This window comes from Bubalus kerabau, chromosome 4 (assembly GCF_029407905.1).
Source record: "Bubalus kerabau isolate K-KA32 ecotype Philippines breed swamp buffalo chromosome 4, PCC_UOA_SB_1v2, whole genome shotgun sequence".
Classification (NCBI taxonomy): Eukaryota; Metazoa; Chordata; class Mammalia; order Artiodactyla; family Bovidae; genus Bubalus; species Bubalus kerabau.
In genome coordinates, this window is record NC_073627.1 from 119,017,436 (window position 1) to 119,036,075 (window position 18,640).

At 43.9% G+C, this 18,640-nt stretch overlaps 1 protein-coding gene across 2 annotated transcripts in view; it reads left to right on the top strand.

Annotated features, from left to right (window-relative positions):
- PCSK5 (proprotein convertase subtilisin/kexin type 5) overlaps positions 1–18,640 on the top strand; it is a 521,444-nt gene that overhangs the window by 490,654 nt on the left and 12,150 nt on the right. For both annotated transcript variants that reach the window (XM_055578327.1, XM_055578328.1), the window contains 5 exons: positions 520–737; positions 2,032–2,268; positions 4,688–4,918; positions 7,231–7,408; positions 9,522–9,739. In XM_055578327.1, coding sequence (XP_055434302.1) covers positions 520–737; positions 2,032–2,268; positions 4,688–4,918; positions 7,231–7,408; positions 9,522–9,739 — 1,082 coding nt within the window. The remainder of the gene's footprint in view (positions 1–519; positions 738–2,031; positions 2,269–4,687; positions 4,919–7,230; positions 7,409–9,521; positions 9,740–18,640) is intronic.

Consider the following 18,640-nt stretch of genomic DNA (forward strand, 5'->3'; position numbering starts at 1 on the left):
AGTTGCTGGCTACAAGTACCCTACGGGGTCAGAGGTGGTCCCGTGTTCTAGGTGTTAACTCCAAGGGCATTCCCCACCTTTTCATATGCAAAAACTGTATATGTCATTAAACCTTTAGAGCCTTTTAAAAATATTTTAACTGTTACATTTTAAACTGTTTTTAAATTAAAACCATATTAAATGGGATAAAAAGCATTTTCTACTCTAACAAAAAAAAGAGAACAAAAATTAGGAGATAAAATAGAAAATCAGAAGATGACTAAACTATATACAAATTCAAAAGTTGTTTTCAAACACCCTAAATTCACAAGGATAATACCTACCTCTTTCATTTAATTTTTTTAAACCTGATTTTTTTTTTTTTTTTTTTTTAAGCACCTTCCCCAGGAAATCTGATGAATTCATTTTAGTTGACAACAGCCATAGTCCTTCCATTTTCAGCCCTAATTCTTGACTGCCAGGTGTGAATCAACTCCCTAGTTGGAAAGCTTCTCTAGCGGCTCCCTCTTCTCCCCACAGGGGCTTCTACGCAGATGACGATACCTGTAAGCACTGCAGCTCTTCCTGCAGAACTTGTGAGGGAAATGCCACCAACTGTCAGTCCTGCGAAAGAGGCCTTGTCCTAGACCAGGGGGTGTGCCGGAAAACCTGCCCCGAGAGGCATGTGGCCATGGGAGGGGTGTGCAAGCGCTGCCCAGAGATGTGTCAGGATTGCATCCATGAGAAAACATGCAAAGGTACCTGGGAGCCTCACAGGGGAGAGGGTGGGGGCCCACTACCTGAGAGTGGGATGTCCAACAAGATCTGGGGAAACCATCTCCACGCCTTTACTGAAACTGACCTCTATGGGGGTCACCAAGAAAACTGAGGGTGACATAAAGCCTTTCCATGATGGATTCTGCAAATTAAGACAGACAAGAGCTCATTTTTTATAAGATTTCTCCCACACACATGTCCTGGGCAGTTAGGGTGTGACAAGCACTGTCCCAAGTGCTAGAGATACAGATAAGAACCCAAAGTTTCTGCTGTTCTGATCACAAAATTTCATAGGTGAGACTAATAGTAACAAAACACAGAGGTGGCTGGAGAATTTCAACTGTTATAAAAGATACAAAAGTAAGGATCAGGCAACTGTAAGACTCGGAGAGTAGCCCTCTGGCTAGGAACTTTCCGTGAGATTATCTCCTGAGAAAGGCTGTCTAATTTCCTCTGCAGAATAAGACAGATTCATTTAAATGTTCCATCTGTCCAACCCAAAGGATTTGGTGTTACCTAAGTGCTTTCTGGAATTCCCCCACGAATAAGAGAATAGGCACAAATAAACTAACAATGCATTCTTCATACGGATTAACCATGTATATTTCATTAGTTTACCCTATCAGTGAATGGAAAATTAACTATTCCACTAATTCTGAAACTGCTTTCTGTATTAAATAGAACCAGAAGTGTCCAATAGAAGTTTAAAAATCTGTTAATGCTTTCTGGGCTTTCAGAACAATACATCCAGCATCTCAGCCCTGACTCAACTTCCCTGTGTTTTTTTGCAATCCAAGTGGCAGATCACTGCAGGATTTGAACCCAGGACCATCTAACTGGGCCACCATAAGTGGTCTCCTTTCCCAAGGCAGGGCTTGTGAGACAAGAATGATATGCCCTGGGAGAGGGTGTGTGTGTGTGTGTGTGTGTGTGTGTTCATGAGTGTATGTGTTCAGCCATATCTGATTTTTGAAACCCCATGGACCGTAGCCCACCAGGCTCCTCTGTCCATGGGATTCTCCAGGCAAAGATACTGGAGCAGTTTACCATTTCCTTCTCCAGGAAATCTTTCCGACCCAGATATTGAACCCATGTATCTCCCGTGTCTCCTGCCTTGGCAGGCAAATTCTTTGCCACTTGCATCACCTGGGAAGCCCCTGGGAGGATGGGGGTGAGGCAAATGTACCCTGGAGTCAAATGGGTCAAAGTGGTAGGGGATGGGCTAGCCCTCTGCAGAACAAATAAATTCCTTTCTGCTGCTTCCCCCTCCCCCAGAGTGCATGCCTGAGTTCTTCCTGCACAAGGATGAATGCCACCAGTCCTGTCCCAGCCACTTCTATGCAGACAGGCGCCACTGTGTCCCCTGCCATGAAGACTGTCTGGAGTGCAGTGGTCCCTGGGCGGATGACTGTGACCTCTGTGCCGAGGCATCCTTGGTTCTCTACGATGGGCAGTGTTTAGATGAGTGTCCAGAAGGAACTTACTTGGAAAAAGAGACTAAGGTCTGCAAAGGTAAAGATTTCGGGGTGTGTGGCCAAGCACCACATCCCAGGGAACCCATGAGGATGATGGGCTTCTACTGAGAGAAAGCAGGTCTGAGGTTTGTACAGTTCCAGCCCCAGAGCTGCAATCTCAACACTATACCTGCTCTAGTTTATTATTTATTTTTAAATGAATCATTCCTTAGCTTCATGATGTAACTTATTAGCACTGAATAATGTTGACCTGATCAAAAGAGATTCTCGGGTGAAGATTTACAACAGAGATGCTGAGCCTTTGAAAGTCATCCAAATTATAGAAGATTTTTCTTAAAAGGTTAATTCATTAGAGGATCATAGCAGTGTAAGGAAAGCTGTGCCACAGAGGGTTTTCTCCATGCTTTTTGTCTCCCTAAAGCTCCCTCCCCCTCATCATCACCTGCAGGCAGCCTCTACTGCCTGGGGTCCTCTATTCCACCTCCCATTTGGCATTTCAACCCCTGTAGATTCAAGAAATTATCTGTTATTAATTATGCCTCCTTATATTTTAACTAGGCATGAATTCTTTGCTTCCTATTAGTTGTCAGGAAATAGAAAAATTAATTAAATATACTGTCCACCACTAGAGTAATTCTAAAGCAAGTAAGAGAAGCATTCTGATTGAAAGGACTTTCCTTTTCCCCCCAGTTTTATTATTGAGATATAATTAACATATATATCCTTGTATAAGTTTAAGGTGTATGATGTGATGATTTGATATATGTACATATTGATAAATGGTGACCACAATAAGGTCGACCAGCTAATACAGCCATAGTTATGTTTTTTTGTTTGTTTGTTTGTTTCCGGTAAGAACACTTAAGCTCTACTCTTAGCATCTTTCAAGTATACAGTATACTATTGTTAACTACAATCACAGGATTCACTGCAATGAGGCAGTTAGTGGTAATTTAGTTCCTTGAAAGAAGTGAAAGTGTTAGTTGCTCAGCCCAGTCCAACTCTTTGTGACCCCATTGACCCCAGCACGCTCCTCTGTCCATGGAATTCTTCAGGCAAGAATACTGGAGTGAGTTGCTATTTCCTTCTCCAGGAGAGCTTCTCAACCCAAGGATCAAATCCGGGTCCTCTGCATTGCAGGCAGATTCTCTACCATCTGAGCCACCAGGGAATCAGCTTAGCTCCTTATGTTGCCACGAAGCAAACATGAGTTAGTCATCCAGATGCAGGCCCCCTAACCACAGTGAGAGCTAGAGGATGAACTCACGTGGCAGGAGAACCTCGTGGCCACCCACATCCTAGAACGTATTCAGGAAATGTGTCTGGTCAAACGTGAAGATATAGTACGTTCCTACAGTCTTTCTGATCTAACCTTACGATCTGGATATACCTTTCTGTGTGTTTTACGTAAAGCCCTATTTAGTGACAATGTTCCCCCTGTTTGGGAAAGCACATGAAGATGAGCGGCTGTACCTGTGTAGCTAACCTTATCGTGGTCACTACTTTGCAATATATGCATATATCAAATCATCACATTGTACACCTTAAACGTACACAATGCTGTATGTCATTTTTATCTCTATAAACCTGACAGAAAGGGGCTGGGAGTGAGCACATGAGGAGGCTGCAAACCTATGGGTCAGTTTCCACAAGAAGGTTAAAGACTCGGCCAGAGGCCACCTGCCTGCAGGCCATCCTGCCTGCACTAGGGTAGGAACTGAGGATCGACTGGGCCTTTCCCTGGTGTTCAATAATAAAAGTAATCTGCCATATAGATAACTTTACAAGTTTTGAGTACAAGTTCTTAATCTTCCTGATTTAATTTTCTTATTGAAAAAGCCCTCTGGTTCTCATCCCTGGTTGCCCATTAGAACCACCAGAGGAGCTTTAAAAAATACAGATGGCTGAACTCAGGCCAGCTCAGCTATTGGGAATTAACCTGTGATATTCCAGGCCCTCTAATGGGCACTCTGCTTTTCAAAATGACTATAAAAGAGGTTTATGTCTTTTTTTAATCAAGAGGTATTTACAATACACATTGGCAATTTTTATGTTAGTAATAAGCTCAAACTACTGGGAGGTCAGCAGAGGACCACAGAGGAGGAGTTACAGTGGTGAGAAGCCCACATACTAGCGTGTGACTTCGCTGGCACAGAACTGCTGGTTATTACCATGCTGCAGCTTGTGTAATTATGGTAGCTCTTACTAACATCTCTGAGGTGGCTGCTGCAAGAAGGGACTGCCTGGGGATTGCAGAGAAAGTGAACCAGACATTTTTTTTCTCATCTGGCAACAAGAATGCTCCACCCTAGAGAGCCCAAATCCTGACCCCACACCCTTGACACAGGGCCCTAGAAATCTCTGAGCAAGGACGGCAAGCACACTTTTCAAGGAACTGATTCCCTCGAGGGGTGACCTGACTCTCTCTCTCGTATCTGTCCCCATCCCACCTGCAGACTGTCACAAGTCCTGCCGCACCTGCTCGTCCTCGGGGGCCTGCACGACGTGCCAGGAAGGCCTGAGGGTGAACAACCACGGGGGCTGTGTACCTCACGCTGAATGCGCCGCCATGGAGTACTGGGACAAGGAGGCACAGGCATGCGAGGCCTGTCATGCCAAGTGCCTCCACTGCACGGGGCCCTCAGAGTTCCAGTGTCAGACCTGCCTGCGCGACAGCCTCCTGCTCAGTGAGTAACTTCTCCTCTGAGGAGAGCTTGTCTTCCCCTCCATCTGGGCGACTACCTTGTACAATGCCTGGTGCCCTGCAGGAATTGGTGTCTTTTTTTTTTTTTTTAATTTTTCACACTGTATTTGGAAATTTTGAAGCCTACAGAAAAGATGCAAGAGGGAGAATAGTACAAAGAGCTCTGCACACGTGCCCTGTACCAACTGACCCCCGCTGGCCTTACATATGCTTCCTCTCACTCACTCACCTCCCTATAGAAAACATTTGAGGACTTCAGTCTTCCTATCCATCTGTCTTAGCTCCTCTTTCATATATCTCAGTAAACCTTCTTCCCAGCAGTTGCTGCTTTTTGAGACCATTCCAGATCTCCTGTCTCATCCCAATGCCCAAAACTTCTTTTCTAATTATCCCCAATCTAGAGTGTTACCAGAGACCACCTCAGGTGCCTTCAAACAGACAGAAGATATCTTATCATTGTATCTCTAACTAGAGACATACATTAGACTAGTACCGAGATTTCAGTACTTGTGGTCCCCGCGAAAGCTGGATGCAGGATATCAAAGACCTGGTCTTCTCATATTCTCCCACCCTGCCCCTTACCACCACCCCATCAGGGTCAGGCTACTTATAAACTAGATAACTCCTCTGGAAGCTGTGGTAGTCTGAATAAGGCTCTCCCTAAAAATGTACACGACCTAATCCTCAGACCCCGTGAATATGTTACTTTACATGGCAAAAAATATTTGCAGATGTGATTTATTAATTTAATAGGACTATTCTGTATTATCACAAGGGTCCTTATAAGAGGGAGGCAGGACAAAACAGAGTCAGTAGTTGAAGTCTATGTGACGTCAGACCATTGGAATATTGAGAAGAAACTGGAGGAGAAGGCTACAAGCCAAGGCATGCAGATGACTTTTAGAAGCTAGAAAAAGCAAAGAAACAGATCTTCCCTCAGAGTCCCTAAAAGGAACAAAATCCTCTAGACCCACGTTAGAGGTCTATTATTATTCTGACTTCCAGAATAATAAATTTGCACTATTCTAACCCTACACATTTGTGGTAAGAGGAACCTAATACACAGGTGCTTCAACTTAGGGGGATTCAGGCCTCCCCCCTAGTTCACTAGATAACATTAGCTAGACAATAAACCACTGTCAACATCCATCTTTAACAGAATAGCCACTGAACCAAAACTGGCATTGTGCTGGGTGCTGGAAAAGCAGAGATGAACGACATGACCACTGTCTCTAAGCAGCTCAGAGTCTCCCAGGACTGAGTTTGGGTAGATCGACAGCACTAACAGCAACTCTAATATCATTTAGGGGTTTTTTGTTGTTGTTCCCACCAGTGCCTGTGCAAATGCTGCTTGAAGTTACAGAGACAAACCAGCTTCTGGTCTAGAGGTTTGTGACCAGTGGCTCATATTAATAAGGCAGGAGAGCCTGGCTTCTGTTCTATGAGGTTAAGCACAAGCCAGGGAAGAAGGTGCCTCTAAGACTCCATGTTAAACTGTGAAGCCAGAAAATCTCATGTTTTAACTTTATTAGGAATCCACCCTTGCCTTCCACCCACTAAATATTGTCAAGGAAGGTGAAAAGGCAAGAATCAAGACTCCACCAGGATGGGTGGAGGAAGGACTGGGGTTATGTGGGGCTGAACAACAAACCTCCAACTCATCTTGCTGAGCAGAGGATTCATGGTTAGAACCTAATATTTTAGATACATGGGCAAAAAGAGAGTCTCACTCTCCAGAGAACTTTGTGTCTTAATGGTAATGTTGTATGTCTGTCCTCCTACCACTGAGGAAACAAAGTTTAAAATTTCATTTTAATTCACTTTCAAGAGTCACACTGTCTGGACAGCACAGCAAAGCTGAGGGTAAAATCTCATAGTTTAGGCCAGAAATAGTTGAAATTGTAAGAACCTGTCATCGCACTGGCCCTGCACTTTGTTTTCTTCAATGGAGCCCTGATTCCTGCCATCCCAGCGCCCCTGCCCCAAACGTTCTCCCCATCCTGGGAGACCCTTAACTTCCTCCTGCACACTCTGACAGACAGTGGTTTCTGTCCTGCCCACCACAGTCCATCCACTCTGACCTCTGTTTTTCCTCAACTCCTAATGACCTTATGCTTGATTCTTGGACATTCATCTTAGCTTCTTGGATATCCATCAGCCCACAGGGTCACTGTCTCATTCCTCCTGCATCCCCTCTCATCACCCCCAACCCCGGTAAACAGTGGGGAGCATATAGGGCTTTGGAAGACCCATGTCATACTTGACATCAAGTCAGACTCTTTCCTCCCTTGGCAGACACAACCTGCGTGCAGGACTGCCCCGAAGGCTACTACGCTGATGAGGACAGCCACCGGTGTGGCCCCTGCCACAGCTCTTGTAGGACATGTGAAGGACAACACAGCATGCAATGCCTCTCCTGCCAGCCAGGCTGGTTCCAGCTGGGACAGGAGTGCCTGACCCAGTGCAGAGAAGGGTAAGATGCTCAACACACTAGCCCATAATCACTCCAGATTTCACTGTTAGCAAACCCATTCTGCGTATGAGGAAGCTAACTCTTGGAACACTTAAATAGCCAGACTGAAGTCTTACTGCCAGTAAGAAACAAAGGTGAGAGTCCAACCCAAATGTAATTGCTCTCTAGAGGATTTCAGCCAGTTCACAGTGATGGAAGAGTAAACAGGAAAGGCAGAGGGACCCAATGAGATAACACAGAGTCAGACTGTCAAGTCAGACCCACGTGCCAAACATCACCAATGGGAAGGACACAATAATTACAAGGCAGAGGTGATTCTTCTCTTAGAGAAGTCCATGACCATGAAGGTAGGTTCTTTCTCTTCTGGATCTGTTCTGATCATATTTAATACACAAGGTCTAAGCAATGGACGTGGAGCATTGATTTTTATAAAGGGCACAATTTCCATTAAATATCTCCACTTTTACCCCACTAATTCTCCAACCTGCCATGCCCCCATTAATCCACAAATTGCAGGTTTAGCTACCATAAGCAACCTAGATACACAGACGTGTCCTTTTAAAAGCATCTCACAGATAAGAGCTCTCCATCCTATACTTATTCTGCTAGGAAACACTGAGTGTGTTTATCAGAAGGTCTGGTTACCAGCACATTTGGAAGAGGATTTGACTGGGTCATCTCTTCTGCCACCAGGCATCCCCAGAAAAGATAAAGACTGATTACAGGTCTATTGTTAACTCTTCCTTCCCAGTCAATAACTTAAAGCATTGAGAGTTTCCAGACCCAAATTGCAGGGCTATAATCTTGGACTTTCCCCAAATGCTCTTGATCAAATGTGCACATCTCTTATCTTCAGTTCTGCAGCAATTACTGCTTGTATCATTGTCTTGTGTTTTGATTCACCTCATTCATTCAACACATGCTTAATAAAGAGTTAAGGTGAGTAATACAAAGACTTTGTAAGAGCCTATTCTTCTTATATATCTCTTTCCCAGAAAATTATAAGCTCTTGGAAGAAAAACACATCTTATTTTTCACACAAGTTTCTACAACACTCAGCACAGAGCCACACACATTAGCAGCTCTCAAAAAACACCAGTCACATAAATCAATAAAGAATGGTTCCTGCCAGACTAGAGAGGGAATGGGGTGGCCTGGCTCAGCCCTTCACCTTTACTTTAGTAAATGCTTGAAAAATCTGTATCCCATATAAAGAATCTCCATCTTCCTCAAATCAAGTCATTAGATACTCTTATGCAGATACACACACACACAAAAAAAATAATCTAAAAAGATTGCAGAACATGCAATTAAGAAAACAATTACTCCATAGTAAGTGAAGTTCCCTTTTGGAAGTGAGGCACAGGTTGCCATAAATCCCTTAAATGGGGAATAAATAGGGTAGTAATTAGATATAAGTGGCTATTTTATTGAAATAGTTCCTTTCGTAAAATCACTGATCCACATGCATAAACTTTGTATGTTAAATCCCCTTGGGAAGGCAGGTGTATACTCTTCTGTACCCTGACCCCATGCACATCATTATTTTGGTATTTAACCTCAGAACATTTTTAAGGCCCAGTTACTGTTTGTACTTATGCATGAGATCCTCTTCCAGGCCATGAGGTTCAAGTGATTTCATAGCCACCTCATGCAAAAAAAAAAGGGCATCCCTGATAACTCAGACAGTAAAGAATCTGCCTGCAATGCAAGAGATCCAGGTTCAATCCCTGGATTAGGAAGATTCCCTGGAGAAGGGAATGGCAATCCACTCCAGTATTCTTGCCTGGAGAATTCCATGGATAGCGGTGATTACAGTCCATGAAGTCTCAGAGAGTCAGACTTGACTGAGCAACTGAATGACAACTTGGTGTGATCTGTGCTGGGTCCTTCCAAGTGTGTCATCTAATGTAATCCCCACAAATAGCAGGGAGGGATTGTAATGTCCAATTTATGGAAAAGAAACTGAGACTCAATAGATGTATTAGTATAATTGGTAATGAATCTAATAAGTAGATTCTAAAAGCACTCAGTTTGTAACCATGATTTTTCCCACCACACCCAACCTCTGAGCAAGCTTAGTACTGATGCTTTGCTTCTCTCCTTGGTTCAGATATTATGAAGAAAGCTCCACAGGACAGTGCAAGAGGTGCCACAGGAGCTGCAAGGCCTGCCAGGGCCCGCAGCCCACAGACTGCCTGTCCTGCGATCCATTCTTCTTTCTGCTCCGCTCCAAAGGACAGTGCCATCGCACCTGTCCAGAGCATCACTACGTGGAGCAAAGCACCCAGACCTGTGAGAGATGCCACCCGACCTGTGATAAATGCAAAGGTGAAGGCCCATCTAATCATTCTGCACATGTGAATGGAAAAATGCAAAGTTTTTCTTTCTGCTTTTTCCTTCTCTCCTTTCATCACCTTTGGAGGTTCCTCTTGCTTGCCAACCTCATAGCCGATCCTCTCTAAGATCAGCACCCAGTGCTCTCTTTCAGCATCTGCGCATTAGCCCTCTACCCCTAACTGCTCCTGCACCACACCGCTGCCTCATCAGATCCTCCCATCCTTCAAGGCCCAGATACAGACATCATCCGCTACAGCAAGTGTTTTCCACCTACTGCCTTCCTTCTCTGCCTGACTAACTTGGAATCTGCCAGGCAGAATTAATTTCATTATTTCAACAATTATGTTGGCCTAAAATTGTTCCAAGCTCCATCTTATTCTCCAGAGACCTACTTGTCTGTCTCAGAGATTCTTAAAATCAACATGTCCCAGAGTAAATACAATCTGGGTTTCCTCTGATATTCACTCCTTCTGTTAATGGATCCACTGTCCAACCAATTGCCCAGGTCTGATATCTTGAAGTTATCTTGAAGTTATCCTGTATACTCACATACCCTCCAACAATGGTAAACTTCAAGGCCTATTTATTCTCCCCACTAAACATTTCTCTGCTCAGATTTCTTTCTCAATTCCTACTATCCTGATTCTTTATTCTTAGCATCTTAGATAATTTTCTGAAATAGTCAGCACACCACCCCAACTCTGGTCTTGCTACTCCATACCCAGGTCATCCTGCACAATAAGTAATATCTGAGCAATCTTTCTAAAATTCAACTTTGCTCATTTTCTCCATAGTCTGATACAGAATGTTATGGTGAATTCCTCTCAACATTTAGGAAAGAAATACCTCCTATGATGTTTTTATTCTTAAAATATATTAGATTAATATTGATAGCTGGTAGGATACATTCCAATTGTCTTGGCTATAACTTGCTCTTTTTCTATATAAATTTTATAATCAGTCACATATCATTTAAAGAATCCCTTGGATATTAATGCATTGAACTGAAATCCATCTTTACAATCTGGAGTCATCATGTTTATGAACATGGTATAGCAACCAATCCATTCTGAAGGAGATCAACCCTGGGATTTCTTTGGAAGGAATGATGTTAAAGCTGAAACTCCAGTACTTTGGCCACCTCATGTGAAGACTTGACTCATTGAAGAAGACTCTGATGCTGGGAGGGATTGGGGGCAGGAGGAGAAAGGGAAGACAGAGGATGAGATGGCTGGATGGCATCACTGACTCGATGGACGTGAGTCTGAGTGAACTCCGGGAGTTGGTGATGGACAGGGAGGCCTGGCGTGCTTCGATTCATGGGGTCGCAAAGAGTCGGACACAACTGAGTGACTGAACTGACTGACTGATAGCTATCTCTCCAATCTATGCACTCACTCTTTCCTGATACTTTAAATAAATGTTTTCTATCTTTAAAAAGTAACTGAATTCTTTCCTCAGTCAGTCCTCTTAGTTTATGGTCTCAACTCTCCTTCCATATACCTTGAACCTGGAACCACCCAGAACCACTCAGCAGCCACCAAATAGATCATCACTTTCATGCCTCCATGACTTTTATCTGTGCATTTCTTCCTCCTGGAGAACAACACTATTAACTCTCAAGTTAAAGACCCAGGTTGAATGTCATCTTCTCTGTGAAGCTTTACTTAGTCTTCCCAGAAATCTTTCTTCTTCCTAATTTTACAGTCACAGCTGTTTTTACATTACATTTCAATTAAACATGTCCATCTCTCTTACTAATTGTAAGACCCTCAAAGCAAGGACTGGAGAAGCGCCCCACTCCAGTAATTTTGCCTGGAAAATCCCATAAACGGAGGAGCCTGATAGGCTGCAGTCCATGGGGTCGCACAGAGTCGGACACGACTGAGCGACTTCACTTTCACTTTTCACTTTCATTCATTGGAGAAGGAAATGGCAACCCACTCCAGTGTTCTTGCCTGGAGAATCCCAGGGACGGGGAAGCCTGGTGGGCTGCCGTCTATGGGGTCGCACAGAGTCAGACACAATTGAAGCAACTTAGCAGCAGCAGCAGCAGCAAAGCAAGGACTGGACCACATTCATTTTGTAGCCCCTATTTCTAGTCTAGAGTATCATACATAGTAAGTTTTCATTAAGTGTTTTCCAAATGGATGAATGAATAGAAAACAAATAAATTCTAATGTCTTTTTGCAAATCAAAAAATATCAGGCACTCAGTAACCAACCAGTTCTCTGTTAAGCTCTCAGACTGATCTTTCTACCTGACTAATACTGTAAGGACGTCTCTCTGCTTATAAGACTCTCCATTGATTTCAGGGTAGAATCTTAGTAGCTTTGCATAGGAAGTTCTTCATAATGAGACTCTGCTCATAGTCACCTTTTTCCCCCTCCTCCTCCTCCACCATCCTCTTATCCAAGCACAATTATTTACTGCAAACCTGAGCCAATCATGCTGCTTCTCCTTCTGGAGTACTTCTGTGGCCTGTTTTGTCTGGCTACCTCTTTTCCACCCGTTAGAGTCAGCATTGTCTCTAGAAAGCCTCCTGTAACCCGTCTCCACTTATCTGTGTTTGATAAGTACTCTACAATCATTCACCTTTTTATTTATGCAACACTTATCAAGCACTATGACCCAGATAATGCCAATACAACTGTGGACAGGAAAAACAGGTTCCCTGCGGCTGAAAGGGCATATTTTATAATCGCTTGCTTTTTTGTCTCTCTTCCTCTAGACTGAGATCCTCAAAGGCACACAGTAATGTGTCTTGCTTACCTTGGCTTCTCTAGCACTTGGCACAGTCACGGGAACGGGTGGCAGCAGCAGTGGGTTACTTCAAGGGCTCCTGCAGGCGATGGTGGGGACCTCAAGCCAGGGCAGCAGAGGTCTGGTTCGCAGGCAGAGCCCTGCACCTGCCCAAGGCCCAGGTTATGGTAGCAGCTACAAATGTCCGTTTAGTCAAGGCTATGGTTTTTCCAGTGGTCATGTATGGATGTGAAAGCTGGACTGTGAAGAAAGCTGAGCACCAAAGAATTGATGCTTTTGAACTGTGGTGTTGGAGAAGACTCTTGAGAGTCCCTTGGACTGCAAGGAGATCCAACCAGTCCTTTCTGAAGGAGATCAGCCCTGGGATTTCTTTGGAAGGAATGATGCTACAGCTGAAACTCCAGTACTTTGGCCACCTCATGCAAAGAGTTGACTCATTGGAAAAGTCTCTGATGCTGGGAGGGATTGGGGGCAGGAGGAGAAGGGGACGACAGAGGATGAGATGGCTGGATGGCATCACTGACTCGATGGACTTGAGTCTCAGTGAACTCCGGGAGTTGGTGATGGACAGGGAGGCCTGGCGTGCTACGATTCATGGGGTCGCAAAGAGTCAGACACGACTGAGCGACTGAACTGAACTGACCACGGTCCTCAACACACCTAAGGCAGTGGAGCTCTGCGCTCTGTACAATCTCTACCTCAATCCATCATGACCATCAGTGTGCCCGCACCCCGCAGCTGAGGCAGGCAAGAAGTCCATCTCCAATGGGGAAGTGATGGAAAAGCTGGAGGGCATGGCGCTCGCACCTGCTTTCCAAGAGCACCACATGCCTCCTCCATTTCAAGGGTGAGGTGGAGACAAGAATAGTCAGTTCTTTCCTGGCCTGCCTCCAGGGCAAGACCATTCAGCTCAGCAGCTTCGCCGACGTCCTCAAGGTGAGCACTGCCGAGTTCAAAATGGATTTCACCACCCGCCACGACTGGGACTCCTTCACCTGTGATGGAAGGAGTGAACGAAACGCTGCCGCGAAAGGCTGAACACGATTCACGTGGCAGCGGGGGCAGCCCAGAAAACGGCTCCTCCTGAAGGAGTACGGCTCGGAGAAGCTGGGCGAGGAGGTTCTGCTCGAGGAGTCTAAGTCTGAGGAAACACGGCAGGTGACCCCGGCTAGGAGGAGATGACCGACCCGAACTTCCACACATTCAGTCTGGGGGACACTGGACCTTTGAGGTCCAGCACGACAGATCTTCTTCCAAGCTGCGGGCGCCTTGCGCGGGGTGACGCTCACGTACACAGGCGAGGCTTACAAAGCCATGGTTTGCGGCCTCCAGGTTTCTTTTGATTAGACCAAACACCTGAGTGATGCCTCAATTAAGAACTGGTTCCTCAAGCAGCAGAAGTTTCTGCAGCTGAAACAGCAGACAGCAGAAGAGCACCAGAGAGGCAGAGGCACAGGAGGAGCAGAGCAAAGGAAAACAGAAAAAACTAGAGAACTAGAGGAAATGGAGAGAAAGCAGAGAAGATTCCGCATGAGGGAACTAAAGCAGAAGGGCTGGGAATTCCATCAGAATCTTTCTAGAAGCTGCAAGTAAAGGAGCAAAATGCTGCGAGGAAAAAAACAAAAACACACACACAGAGAAAGGAAACTACAGCAGGTCAGGAGGAATCTGCAGCCCACAATGCTAATTGCGGGGCAGCTGAGCCAGGCCAAGGTACTGCCCCGCGTGGCGCCCACGGTCTCCATCTCCAGCGTGGGACCGCCTCTTCCAGCTAAGATGTAACCTGTGGGTTTTTTTTGAAACTCCCAGCCACGACCTCCCTCCTCCTTCGCTGGTTGCCAACGTAACACCCCACCCCCCACCCCTCAATTGTCTTAACACGAAGTGGGGGAAAACTTGGTGAGAGGGCTCAATACAGTTTTTGTATTGTTTTAAAGTAACTCTAAGTAACATAAACATTACATTACTCATAGCTGCTGCTGCTAAGTCGCTTCAGTCGTGTCCGACTCTGTGCGACCCCATAGACGGAAGCCCACCAGCCTCCCCTGTCCCTAGGATTCTCCAGGCAAGAACACTGGAGTGGGTTGCCATTTCCTTCTCCAGTGCTTGAAAGTGAAAAGTGAAAGGGAAGTCGCTCAGTCGTGTCGGACTCTGTGCGACCCCATGGACTGCAGCCTACCAGGCTCCGCCGTCCATGGGATTTTCCAGGCAAGAGTACTGGAGTGGGGTGCCATCGCCTTCTCCGTTATTCATAGCTAGAAAGTGCTTATAGGCTAGTGGACAACCTCAACTATCCTAGGAGTGGTCATGTGCTTTTCATAGTAGTCCTACAATTTCTTTTATATATCTCACAGCATGGTGTGTCACCTCTGATCAATAGAAAGATAATCTAAGGCAGATATATCTTAGTTTTTTTCATAGTCACATTCTTAAAAATGAACAAATAAAATTAATAATATATTAACCAACATATAAAAATATTTAACATATTGTCAATATGAAAATTATTTAGATTATACTTTCTTTTTTTTGTACTGAGTCTCAAAATCTGATGCTTATTTTACATTTATGCACAACTCAAATTGGAGTAGCTACATTACAAGTGTTCAGTAGTCACTGTATGACTGCTGCTGCTGCTAAGTCACTTCACTTGTGTCCGACTCTGTGAGACCCCATGGACGGCAGCCCACCAGGCTCCTCTGTCCCTGGGAATCTCCAGGCAAGAATACTGGAGTGGGTTGTCATTTCCTTCTCCAACTGTATGGCTAGGAGCTACCATATTGGACAGCTCATTTCTAATTTAGAACAGCGGTTTCAGATTGTATTTTAGCAGTAGGCCATCTCTTCAGATGAAACCTTTGGCTGAATCCTATTATGTAAATAATCAGGGCTGCTGCTGCTGCTCAGATTGAAGCAGAACAGGATATCAGAGCCCCATCTGATGCCCCCATTTGTCCCCTCCCAAGCACTTCCAGGCAGTTCTTGAGGCAGCTCCATAAATCCATAGCATACAGTGGTACCCATTCTTCACTCATCTACAATTGATTTTAATCTTTCAAAGAATTACCTTCCAAACAAACTGCATTTAAATAATCATTAATTTGTGTTCTTTTTTTTTTTTTTTCCATTTCAGAGGCATGTATAATTGCCGCTCAGAACTTTTAATCAGGATCAGATAACAAACAAGAGATTACAGTGAATTAGGGGTGAAGTGGGAGAGTAGTGGGAACTTTGCATTGTCATTGGCCCTGTGATAGTAAATATTGACCTTCTATGAGGTTTTTTTGAAAGTTGAAGGTAGTACCTCTGATGCCACTGTTACTAGATACAAGGGGCTTTCATTCCATCTAGGATTGCCAGATAAAATACTGTATTTTAATTTCCTACATATAAAAACACAAGTCCCAACTCCCTAGTTCAGTGCAGTGCTACTTGGGGGAGGAGAAACATTTGTTAATAGTTTCTAATAAGGATCAGGCAACCATCATAAGGTAAGGTAATGTCTCTTAACATCAGTCAATCAAAACAGGGCAGCACCAGCTTTTTAAGAATTTTGTAGGGATTGGAAAAATTTTTAGTGATGTCAGCACAGTTTGAAAAAACTATAAATTTTTTTACTTGGATTTGGGATTTCCTGAGTGAATTAATGATGATGGTTTGGAGCATTCCCAGGCTCAAAAATTCACCAATACCTTCAGATAATGGAATACTAGTCAGTATTAAAGAGAGATGAGCTATCAAGCCATAAAAAGATACAGAGGAAACTTAAATACCTATTAGTGAAAGAGGCAGCTCTGAAAAGGCTTCATACTGTATGACTTCAACTATGTGACATTGTGGAAATGGTGTGGTTTCGGGGGGGGGTGGGGAGCAGGGGGTGTGGAATAGGGAGAGATGAATAGGCAGAGCACAGAGGATTTTTCAGTTCAGTTTAGTCAAAGCTCAGCCATGTCCAACTCTTGGCGACCCCATGAATTGCAGCACACCAGGCCTCCCTGTCCATCACCAACTCCCGGAGTTCACTCAGACTTACGTCCATCGAGTCAGTGATGCCATCCAGCCATCTCATCCTCTGTCGTCCCCTTCTCCTCCTGCCCCCAATCCCTCCCAGCATCAGAGTCTTTTCCAATGAGTCAACTCTTCACATGAGGTGGCCACAGTACTGGAGTTTCAGCTTTAGCATCATTCCTTCCAAAGAACACCCAGGGCTGATCTCCTTTAGAATGGACTGGTTGGATCTCCTCGGGAGGATTTTTAAGGTAGTGAAAATATTCTGTATGATACTAAAATGATGGATACATGTAATTATACCCTTGTTCAAACCCATAGATATTCAACACAAAGAGGGAACCCCAACATGAACTACAGACTTAGGGTGATTATAATATGTCAAAGAAGATTTATCTTTGTTTAAAAAAAAAATTCAATTCTGGTGAGTCATGTTAACGGGGAAGGCTATGCATGTGTGAAGGCAGGAGGTATACAGGAAATCCTTGTACCTCTCTGTCAAAGATTTTGTTGTAAACCTAAAACTGCTCTAAATGAATAATAATAGGAAAGCCTTAAAGATAAAGTTCATCAACACAACCTCCCCAAGATTGTATTCCAGGGATGACAGGGCATAGCTGGGTGAATCTTAAAGCCACCCTGAGTGTTTGTGCCTCCCCTCCTGTATTTGACATGAACCCCGAGTATTCCTGGTCAGTGCCTTCTATCTTTGATGTTCATTTCTTCTGCCATCCTTTCTTCACCTACACACACATCCTTTGCTGGTTAATGAATCTTTGTGCTGCCTTCTGATTTTGCATTATAGAGATTACAACATTCAGGGACAAGTTTTCTCCTGGGTTGTAAACTGGGTGAAAAAAAAAAAAAAAGGATGAATTCTTTCCTTCTTAAAGTATTAGCTGTCATACTAAGAAATGAGGGTGAATAAAGGGTCCAGGGAAAATTTCCCACCCTAAATAAGTAACACCAAGTAGATTGTGTTTCATTCACATTTGACTGCCCAATAATATTAGGCTGTTACAAAATACTTAAAAGAACTAAAGGCGTTGGGGAAGGACAACCTACTAAGGACCAGTATGTATCTTTTATGCACCAGGTTTCTTTATAATTGGCTCTTTCCTTGCCTTCATGCATTTCACTTTGTATTTATCCTCCACACAAAATTGTTTTAAATAAAAATCCAGTCTGGTTAACCAAAGCTTCCTAACTCTCTCAAGCTGCCTCTCTCTTCCAGTGTGGAATGACACCACAGACAGACCCTGGGGTGGCTCTGCATGGGGGTCAGTCCAAGGGAGAGCAGATGGTGAGCTGTTCTGAATTTTAGGGAAATACCAAAGCTGTCTTTATAGGTCCCAAGTTTCCTACAGATCCTTCAAAGCAATGATAAATGAAAGGTGTTAAACTTGAAAAAAAAAAAAAAAAGAAAACATTCTGGAAATTAACAAACTACCTTTTGCAAAAGACACAGAGTACCCTAAGTATGCAGATTTTGTAACAAATCAGTGTAGGCGATGTAAATGGAGTCCTGGCTTGTCACCCAGAAGTGACAGGTAGTACCTTTGGGAATTTCCCAGAAGCCAAGCCAAATTTCTCCTGGCCTCCTGGGTAAATGTAAGCAAACTTACAACCCAAATTTTGTAATCTAACCTTTTACACACTTTTCCCCCCTCTGTTAATTTCTCCTACCTTTAATTTCTCTTCATAAAGGAAAAAAACCCAGTTTTGTATTTTAAAATTGGAGTAAAACACTGAAGATGTATTTTAGAAAACTGGCGAGGGGGAAGGAAAGAGGTAGGAGAAGTTTGATTCTTTCATCAGAGACCACAGTTGTGTTTGGAATATGTAGGAAATTCTGTGTGAAGCTGGAGGGAATATAGAAATAGAATGGCTTTGAATTTATATCATTATAGGCAGCCCCCAATCTAAGAAGTTTGGTAATAAAGATTTATTATCTGAGCTGTTGTTCAGAAGTCAGAATTCATTTTTCCACAGAAACATTATAAATGATAGTTCATAGATCAGATATGAAAAGTAGATTGAAATCCATAGTGAATTTAAGATGAGGACTCAAGGTTCTACTTCAAGTTCAACTAACCACCCTTTACAATATTTTTCTAATGG